Here is a 10,007-nt window from a genome sequence, read left to right as displayed (position 1 = left end):
TTAGCTCCTGAGCGAGGCTCGCTCTGGGGACCAGAGTCCAGTGTGTTTGTCGTGAGGCGAACATGATAACGCCCAGTCACTATCCAATCCGAGGAGTTACTCAGGGGCCATAAAGTGCTCAGATAAGCTCAGGATGCTCTGTTTGAACACCGGCACAGTTTGAGTTTCATTTTCAAGAACACACCTGTTCGGCCTCTACATGGACGGCGTCTTTGCTGCACTGAGACATGCACTGAGAGCAAACTGACTTTGGAAAAGAGACGCCTTTTCTTTTCTTTTTAGGTCCCGCCGACTCGTCGTGTGCAGCCATGATCCACGTGGATTTACGCGCCCTCACTCAGCCTGTGGGCATCATGAGAATAATGGCGACCGTCCTCGCCTGTATGTCTCTCAGCCTGGCGGCGTCAGTGGGACATGACAAATCTCCGTACTGGGCGTGGTGCATGTTCACCTGGTGTTTCTGCTTCTTCTTCACCCTCCTCATCCTCATCCTGGAGTTCACCACCGTCAGCACCAAACTGCCCTTCGCCTGGGAGGATTTCACCACCGCCTTTGCTATTCTGGCGAGCCTCATGTGCCTCTCGGCCTCCATCATCTACCCCACCTTCTTCACCTGCAGGACCTGCCACCGTCAGATCGGAGCGTCTGTGGTGTCCTGGGTCTGTCTTGCTGTCTACGCAGGCGAGGTGGTCTTAACCCGCCTCCGCCCGAGCGGGGAGCACATCGGCTTCCTGTCCACGCTGCCCGGCATCATGAAGATGCTGGAGACGTTCCTCGCCTGCCTCATCTTCATGTCCCTGGAGGAGGGACAGTACTTGGGCTCCGCAGGCCTGCAGTGGAGCGTGGCCGTGTTCTCCCTGTGCTTCATCTTTAACATGGTCATCATCCTGCTCACCATTGGACAGCTCACCTCTTATTTTCCAATCCCCTTTGACAAGATAGTTATCGTTTATAACATTTTGGCAGCGGTGATGTATATGACAGCGATGGTGATCTGGCCACTGTATAGTTTCAAAACCAAGAGACCCAATAACTGTGGCAGCCTCTGTCCCTGGGACAAGCTGGTGGTGGTCACCTTCATGACCATCCTCAACTTTATTGTGTACACGCTGGACTCCGTGTACTCCATACGCCTCGTGTTCTGTGTCAGGAGCCAGTGATGCTGCTGATTTACAAAGCTCACAAGAACTGAGAACAAAAAGAGTCCTGGCTTTGACTCAATGTGCACAGACGGGAGGTTTCAGGTTTTATACTTCATACTGTAAACGTTGAGCTTTGTCTTTGTAGGGTCTAATTTGTGTTGTTGTTTACATGATCTATAATCTGCTAATGCTTTTCATTAATAAGATTGCAATAATGAAACTTGCTGCGCCGAAGGAAATGGAAAAAGAAGTGGACTTGGTTAATGATTATAACTGTGGTATCAATGTCGTAAAAATTGCCCTGCAGAACTTTGGATCCTGATACACACAGAGTGATCAAATATAGCAAGCTGTAATACTTCAGTTTATTACGCAGGATGATGCTCAAATTGTGCCGCATATGAATATATATATGTTTTCACGTACGCGCTTGTCATGTCTTCATTTGTAGTGGCTGCAGTTTGTTGAAGTAAGGGAAATTGTTACCACGCCCATGTCACAGAAACATGTTGGTTTTACTCGTAATATTTGTCAAACATCAGATATAGTGCTAATTAATTCCCTTCAGTAGATCTCAGAACAAGGCAGCTGTTTTCTCCTGTTTCTGGTCTTTATGTGAAGGCCGGGCTTGGACTACTGAAGCTCGTGATGATTTTTACCACGTTTCCCCCTCGACAATCGGAATAGGAGTTTACAAATGTAATCTTTAACCTGCAAAGCAGCGCATGGACTCACTGCTGTGCTCCCGCATAATATCAAACCTTTTTGGGATTTTAGCATTTAAAGTGGCAGTAAGCAACATGAATGTAACATGCACTCCGCATGCACACGCATTTTGCACGTGGTGTGTGCCGCGCGGCCGTTGCACAGTGCGTCTCTCTGCAGCACCGAGGCAAAGAGAGAGAGAAAGAGATGTTGTTTATTCCATAAAGTTCACTTAATTGCTGCAAAATGTTAAAACCTACTAAAGTTATCGTTATAGTTATGATTCTTGTTGTGGACCACCTTTTTACCTCCAGGTGTTGTAGCTTAGTGCTACCGTTAGCTGTTACCATAAGAGCTACCGTTATTTGTCAAGAAGGAACGGGGCAGCCACTGCTTCACTCTTCAGCCCCTCACACTCTCACTCGTCTGATCCCTCTTTTTCTTTGTAGCTTTTTTCTCCTCCCTGCTCTTCCTTCTTTCTGCTTCTTTAGCAGTATGTCGTTGTCGGCAAAGGAGGTGCAGGAAATTTACCGCAAGTTGCCATAGCTCCTGACTGACACAACCTCTGTGCGCGCGCTGCTGACACAAGTCACGCAGAAGCCGGACGACGCTAGTTTGTGCAGAGTCGCTGTGATTGGCTAGTTGCGTGGAAAGCTAACCCTGATTGGTTGTTTGATTCAGACCGCACACACTTTTTTAAACAAACTAAATACAAAGGGGTGGGCGCTCACAGATCAACAGTCAACATCATTTCAATTTAATGTTGTTAGGGAAATAAAAAAATTGTTATTTTAACCAAATTCTTTAAATCTGGATTTTCTCTGCAAGCAGGAACAAAGCAGCCAATGAGAGAGAGAAGAAGAAGGCGACAGAGCAGCTGATGGTGTCTCCAAGCAACCGTAAACATTCTAGCCCTGAGGCTAACGTAGCTAGCATGCTACTGTTGACGGTAAAATCTTACCTCCAGTTGTCGCTGTAGAATCGACAGTCCTTGTAGACCACTTCTCACTGCAGAGCATCATTACAGCGGGTTGTAATCTGCCTGTTTCTTTTACATCTGCTTCTCCATTAGAAATTGTGAGAGCATGAGGTGGCACGTTGCTCCGTCTGGAACACAAGATCATCTTAATAATATCGTTTAGTAAGTGACAAAACGTTAATTTTCTTTCTTGTGCATGTTTGAGATTAAAGAGAAAAAATATCTCTGAAGTTTCTCTACATGCGACTGATGCAACTTGATATGTGAAAGTTGAATGCTCCTGTAGTCTGAGCCCCTTATAAGCTTACTAAGCGACTTTGTGTCCATAGTACTGACGTAAGTTTTCAATCTCCTCATCTCAATCTGGACGGGAAGCAAAGTTTAAACTATTCCTTTAACTCCAGCGGCATGAAAATAAAGAAGTGGAAGACAGCGTGGGAAAAGGAGGCAGCTGCAGCGTACATTTGTTTCATGGTGTTATCTTTCTTTTTGCTTATTCAGCTTCTTTTCTTCCTCAGTGATGTGAAGGAAAGGTTGAACGTGTGACGTCGGCTCCTTCTTTTCTTTCTCAGCCAGTTAGAATCTTAGAAGGACGTCACACAAATCTCTCTTGTAATCCCGCAGCCATTGTGCTTCCCGGCACTCCAATCTGTGTGAGTGAGCTCGGGTCAAATGCAGCAACTGAAGCGTGGAAACGATGCCTTTTCTCCTCCTGTCAGTCAGAAAGACGGAGCAGGCTTTAGTCCATAAATGTCAGACACGGCTGCAAAATACAGACGGCAGAGTCGGCTTCGATTTGGATTACACGAGGGACAAAAATGCATTAAAGAGGAGATGGACTTCAAAATGTCTCGAAAATCATTTAATTATTTCTTTCTTTCTGGATTTGCATACAGTTCAGTGTTTGTACATTTTACTTACTTCACACATTAATATATCTATTAACACTATTAATATACGTTATATGTTATATTATATATGTTAACACTATTTCAATATATCTACCACTCAAAACCTCCATAAATAGCGGCTGATTTTCTGATTCTTATCTTATCTTAAATACAGTTGAGGACGGGACTAAACATTAGAAAGGACAGCCTAAACGAAGAGGTGCTCTGTGTCAACCTCAGTCCTATCATGCTATTATGGGGAGCTAATGCCATTATGGTAAATACGAAAACAAATGCAATCTGTGCTTTTGGAGGACGCTATCCGCTTCTCCAATGGGCCCTGGAAAACCAAAGCCAAACCGAACCAATGTTAAAGCCAGCGAGCTCGCTAAACTTCCTCAATCTAGGACGCCCGCCTCCGATGTCTTGTCTCTTTCAAAATCGTCAGGTTTGAAATGTAGACTGCAGATCTAAAAATTTTTAGACCGGTATATTCTCGTCATATTTCACATTCTGTCCCGCTCTGAGCCGTTGCCTGCAGCGAAAAAGGTAGTATTTCACTCCAGCGTCTCTCGCTGGGCCTTTCCTCTGAGAGGGAGGGGCGCAATGCATGCTGGGTGTTGTAGGAATGCAGAATGGGCGAAACCACAAGCTGTTTGTACAACTTTCTCCACAGCTACGGCGCAAATTTCAAATATTATTGCTTCTGTCGATTACAGAGAACACCAGCTTTGACTGACAGTGGCTTTTTCCAGGGGCTCCTTTAATAAAATTAAAGACACTTTTAAACATGCATGTTAACACTTTACTCTAATACTCCCTATGTAGCATTGAGAAGCAGAATATAGTAAATGCATGACTTAGAAAGGTAGTTATATACCAGTAATCTCCTAAAGCTGGTGTCCACAGGTTGCATTATTACACTTATCTCTTCTTACAATGGCTAATACTGTTATATGGCATTAACTGCATATTTATATTATAATAATAGGGGGATTTAAAGGAAAGTCTCTGTCCTATTTTTTTGTCTTCAGCCAAATCAAGTTAAATGTGTCAATAATCTCTCCATGTGTGTCACGCTGTGTTCACAGGTCTGCTCCTTATTATAGCCTCGGACTCATTTTGAAGTCACCTCAGGCTTCTGTTACCAAAATAAAAACGTTGCCTATAGAAACTCCTAAAATACCGTGCTTGTCCTCTGGGAAAACCTCTGACTGACAGGATGCATCAGCCCTCAGTTTCAGTGCTGCGATAATTATGGTCTTTTAAAGTTACAACATGTAATTACAGAAATCCATCAGAGGAAGTTTTTAACAGCAGAGCAAAAACGTGTTAAAGTTTGTCCTGTCTGTAAAAGGAGCTGGAAGTGAACAGACTTACATTATGAAAAAAAATATTGTGTGTGTACTATTTATATACTTATTGTAATTACACGTGTGTATACAGAGAGTGCGAGTGGGCAATCCCTTTGTGCGTAATATCACACAGTGACACAGAGACACACAGCGTAATGACACACAGGCCCTGAGTCTGTCACTGTCTTATCAGGTCACCTGCTGTGATGCACTGAGGTGAGCCCGACAGATAACCACAGTGTGTGAGTCACTGTGACTCACTCCTCCTCCTGCTAATTATCTTCTATTACAGTTCCCTCTGATTAGTGGCCTTTGATTCAACTGTGCAGAAATCACAGGAGGAACGTGTGAAAATGAATCACCTCTAATCAGATGGCACGATTCAAGAGTGAAACATCGACACACCTTATATTTAACAATGTGTGAATCTACCGAGGGTCTGGGACAGAGAGCGGAGACTTTGTACTTTGTGGTATTGGGCTAAAAATAAAGTAACCTTACTTGAATGGACTGTTGAATGTCTAAATAGTGAGCTGAAGCCGTCTTTTTTCCAAACTTGTGCCTAAAGGTTAGTTCACACTTGTGCTGTGTGTTGGTGGTGCACTTTAGCTGCAATGCAAAGCTCAAAACAGCAACCGCCCTCGTAGATGCACCTTCATACAAAAAGAAATCTCTTATTGCCCGGTCTTAAAATTTAACACGAGTATTGTAAAGGCCTTTTTTTCTTTCAGATCAGGCGGCAATTAACAGTGATTAACGTCCACAAAGGTCGGCACCGTGGGGTCAAAGTTCAGCAAATTTTAAAAGGAATAATAAGTAGGATTTTCCTAGAAAAATAAAATATAGACTCTTACAAATCTAATATAAATCATCACTTCTGGGCCTCTACACGTGTGTTGGTGAGTGTGTGTGCAGACTCTTATGAGACCCTTCCCTCTGCAGCTATTCTGTTTTCTTTGCACACGACGCTTTCAGGACGCTGTTGTGGTTCCCTGAGCCAATCACAGCGTACAGGTGAGTGTGGGAGTGGTTCAAAATAGCAACCGGGCCCCATTCGGACCGGCGGACATGGCGACAGAGCGATGCAGAGTTGGCCTTCTTTCTGTCGGACAGGTAGGTGCCTCAAACCGGGTAGGACAAGCTAACCGGTGGTTAGCATGCTAGCACAAAGGTAACCGTGATGCTGTCGGTGATAGCTCGGCGGGGTGGGTTCTGGTGACGAAGAGCCCAGGAGGAGGGGCCCAGCTGGAATGTGTTGTTGACAAAATGTAAGGTGTCTGAAGTCACATCAAGTGCATTTATAGTTTAAAGTGTAAAAGCACATTACACCGTGAATATTTAATGATATATACTGTCATAACCTAATAGAGGGGGGTGACCTGCTGACCTGCTGCTCTGCAGCTCCACGTACATTTTAAGCCATCTTACGTTTGTCAAACCCTCAACACTCAAATCCAGCTGACCCAATTTTCCACGTACAAAGATCTGACCCTGCTGGTGGACCTAACATTGCTAATAATGTGTGTGCGTGGGAGGCGGGACCTTGTCACAGTGTCAGTGGGCTGTGTTCAGATCGAGAAGCTAACTGGTGTGTGGCCGACATCATCGTCCCCCTGTGCCTCTGCACAGAATTAGTCTGTGCCTACATGATGCTTTAAAGAATTCAATCTGCTGTCCTGTTTCTAGTGATTCATCGAAGCTAAACCTTTGAGTGATTTCTACATGATGGCTCTAACGATGTTGTCAACAATGATAAGAGACAAAAACACAGGAGAGGAAATGATGTCATTCTAGGGCAAATAAATTCAACTGTCTTAAACCTGAGCTCACTGTTCTTTATAAAGTGTTGCTGCTTGGATACAACTTCTCCTTTTACAACCACGTCAAATCAATTTTAAATATAAATGTTAGGTCCAAGGCTGCACGGTGGTGCAGTGGTTAGCACTGTCGCCACACAGCTAGGGTTCGATCCCGGTTTGGACGTAGTGGGCCTTTCTGTGTGGAGTTTGCATGTTCTCCCTGTGCATGTGTGTGTTCCCTCTGGGTACTCCGGCTTCCTCTAACAGTCCAAAGACTTGTTCATTAGTGACTCTAAAATGGCCGTAGGTGTGAGAATAATACCATGTGAGAATAATACAGTGAAAGGTTGTCTGTCTCTATAGCCGCTTTCCCACTGGTCAAAAAACCCGCTAACACCCGCTAACATCCGGCTTTTTTGCTTAATGGGAAAGGCTACAATCGGCATTCAGACCCGGGTCAGATGACTCCGCAGTAGACCCAGGTAATGATCACCTTGGCTCCATCTCAGCCCGTCTCCGTCCAAGCAGCGCTCGAACATCGTTCCAAATTTGCTGCTGCAGAGTTTGATAAACAGACTGAATGAGTAATAGATACAATAAAGACCTAGGCACCATAACATCTTCACTGTTTACTGACCCTTTCCGGCACGTTTGTGACATCAGACAGTGCAGAGAAGAGGCTGAAAGGAGTATACTTCACTGGCAATGGGAAAAGAGACAATCAGCATTTATTAGCGGGTCTTCCCGGGTCTGAAAAACCTGCACCAATGCGCTAATTTTTGTGGGAAAGGGGCGTCAATCACAGCAGGAAATAGACCCGCAACTGACGTCGTTTTTCCATCCTCTGCTTCAATTTTCCTCCATCTCTTTGTAGATGTTGTAGAGATGCTGACTGCCATAACAAGGCTAACTGCCTAACTAAATTTAGGTGGGAAAGGTGTATGTGTGTCAGCCCTGTGATCGACAAGCGATCAGTCTAGGTGTAACCACGCTTCTCACCCAATGACAGCTGGGATAGGCTCCAGCCCCCCACAACCCTGAACAGGATTAGCGGTATAGATGATGGATTGATCGATGGATGTTTGGTCCTCAGAAACAAATCTAAAATGACTCAACTTGGCTGCTAAGATTTCCATGAAACTCTACACCGTTACCTCTACGTCCCCACCTTTTCCCTCACACACACACACACACACACCTGACTTCTGGTTATTTTGAGCTCCTTACGATTGTGCAGATTCACAGGGGGGTTAAATACAGGCTGACACTGCCACCTCCATTAAAGCCAAATGTTGCATAAATCCTTAATAATGTGTCTTTTCTTAGGAAAATCGTTTCCTCATCCACCCAGGAACTCCGTTTAAAAGCAATGCCCTGACACGCTGTAATTAAGGCTGTCAAGTCATTTGTTTTGGTGATAGAAGAAAGCCTTTCGGTCTTAATTAATCCGTCTTACTGGCCCGTCAGGGCGAAATACAAAAGGGCTTTCTTAATATTAAGTACTACAATTAATAAGAAAGAAACATGAATGTAAAACGCCTTGTTGCTGACAGGACCTGTTCTTATTTCTCAAAATGTTTAAAATTCTTGCCCAAGTGCTCTTTCAGTTTAATGTATCCTGATTTGTGTAATTAGAGGGAACACTCAGCAGAGTAAGAAATAATCACAATAATTACCACAACAGAAAATACATCAGGGTTATGATCTTAGTCAGAATTCAAGGGTAAAGATGTCTCGATGATGTCATCACCTTATCAATTCAAAAATGATTCGTTTCATGCCTGTAAGAGAGATTTTGTTTTCGTTCTTTTTTAGTTGTATTTTTCGTGCTCCGTCCCCAAAAAAAATCATTTGCAGCCTCGAATAACTAAGAAAACTATTAATATTACTTTTTCTTTAAAGGAGCAGTTCGCCCCTGGAAAAAGCCACTGTCAGTCAAAGCTGGTGTTTTCTGTAATCGATAGAAGCAATAATATTTAAAACTGGCGCAATAGCTGTGGAGGAAGTTGTACAAACAGCTCGTGGTTTCGCACATTCTACATTCCTACAACACCCAGCATGCATTGCGCCCCTCCCTCTGAAAGGAACGGCCCAGCGAGAGATGCTGGAGTGAAATACTACCGTTTCTCTGCAGGCAACGGCTCAGAGCGGTACAGAATCTGAAACACGACAAGAATATACCGCGGATCGTCTAAAAAATCTTCAGGTCTGCAGTCGACATTTCAAACCTGAAGATTTTGAACTACACATGACATCGGAGGCGGGCGTCCTAGATTGAGGAAGTGTAGTTCAGCGAGCTCCCTGGCCTCTTTCCAGGGCCCATTTTTTTAGCATTAGCTCCCCATAATAGCATGATAGGACTGAAAATCAGCGAACTGGCCCTTTAACTTTAATCGTGTCCCTTTAAATTCCAATAATTGTGGTAAAACAGAAAGCTGAACAGCAAGAAGCAACTGTAGAAAACTACACAAACTGTTGCAGCTTATCACAAAGCAGCTGCCCTGCATGTCACGACAGTCAACGGCTCCGACTGCGGCCTGTGTGCAGATAAAAGTCGACAACAACTGCTTCAGGAAACATTCCTCCCAAAGCTTATCCACACGACTTTCACCTCATCTTTTCTTCAGACACTGAATTCATTGAAATCTGAAACAGGAAGTAAACAACAAATAAGTAGCCCTGTTAGTGGGCTTTATTAAGACCTCCAACAACACACAGCACAGTGTCTACAGCAGGGGGAATCAGCGAAACAAACAGGCGCACAGGCTGATTGTTCCTATTCTGTCCATGAGTCGCCACTTTGAACATTATTTCTTTTCTCCCTCCCAACAGGCCTCCCCTCCACACACAAACACACTTACAAACACACACACACACTTTTCTGTCTCCTCTGGATGATCAGAGATGGAGTATTGATCCAGCTCCGCTGAGAGCTCCACACACACACACACGTCGTGCTCCTGTTACCTTCAGTGTTCAGTCTCATCGATCGCTGCCAGCTTTCTGTCATCAGCCAGACAAAGCAGGTGATCGACAGCAGCATGATGTGATCTCAGCCCCACAGGGAGGTCTGTGACTCATCTGAGCAGAGGAGACAGAGATGTTGAGGAAAGGACAATTATTTATTTAAAACTCCT

General features: G+C 44.3%; 1 protein-coding gene across 1 annotated transcript; it reads left to right on the top strand.

Moving 5' to 3' along the window:
• The first annotated feature begins 308 nt into the window (after positions 1–308).
• On the top strand, positions 309–1,160 carry LOC138603184 (myeloid-associated differentiation marker homolog). Its single transcript, XM_069674886.1, has one exon. It carries the CDS (start codon positions 309–311, stop codon positions 1,158–1,160), a length of 852 nt encoding a protein of 283 aa, XP_069530987.1.
• Positions 1,161–10,007: the final 8,847 nt, after the last annotated feature.

The sequence above is a fragment of the Semicossyphus pulcher genome, unplaced genomic scaffold, assembly GCF_022749685.1.
Source record: "Semicossyphus pulcher isolate SPU_LCO1_2020_fin unplaced genomic scaffold, fSemPul1.0.p SCAF_23, whole genome shotgun sequence".
Lineage (NCBI taxonomy): Eukaryota > Metazoa > Chordata > Actinopteri > Labriformes > Labridae > Semicossyphus > Semicossyphus pulcher.
Note: the sequence above shows the minus strand (reverse complement) of the source record. Positions and strands in the feature narration are given on the sequence as shown.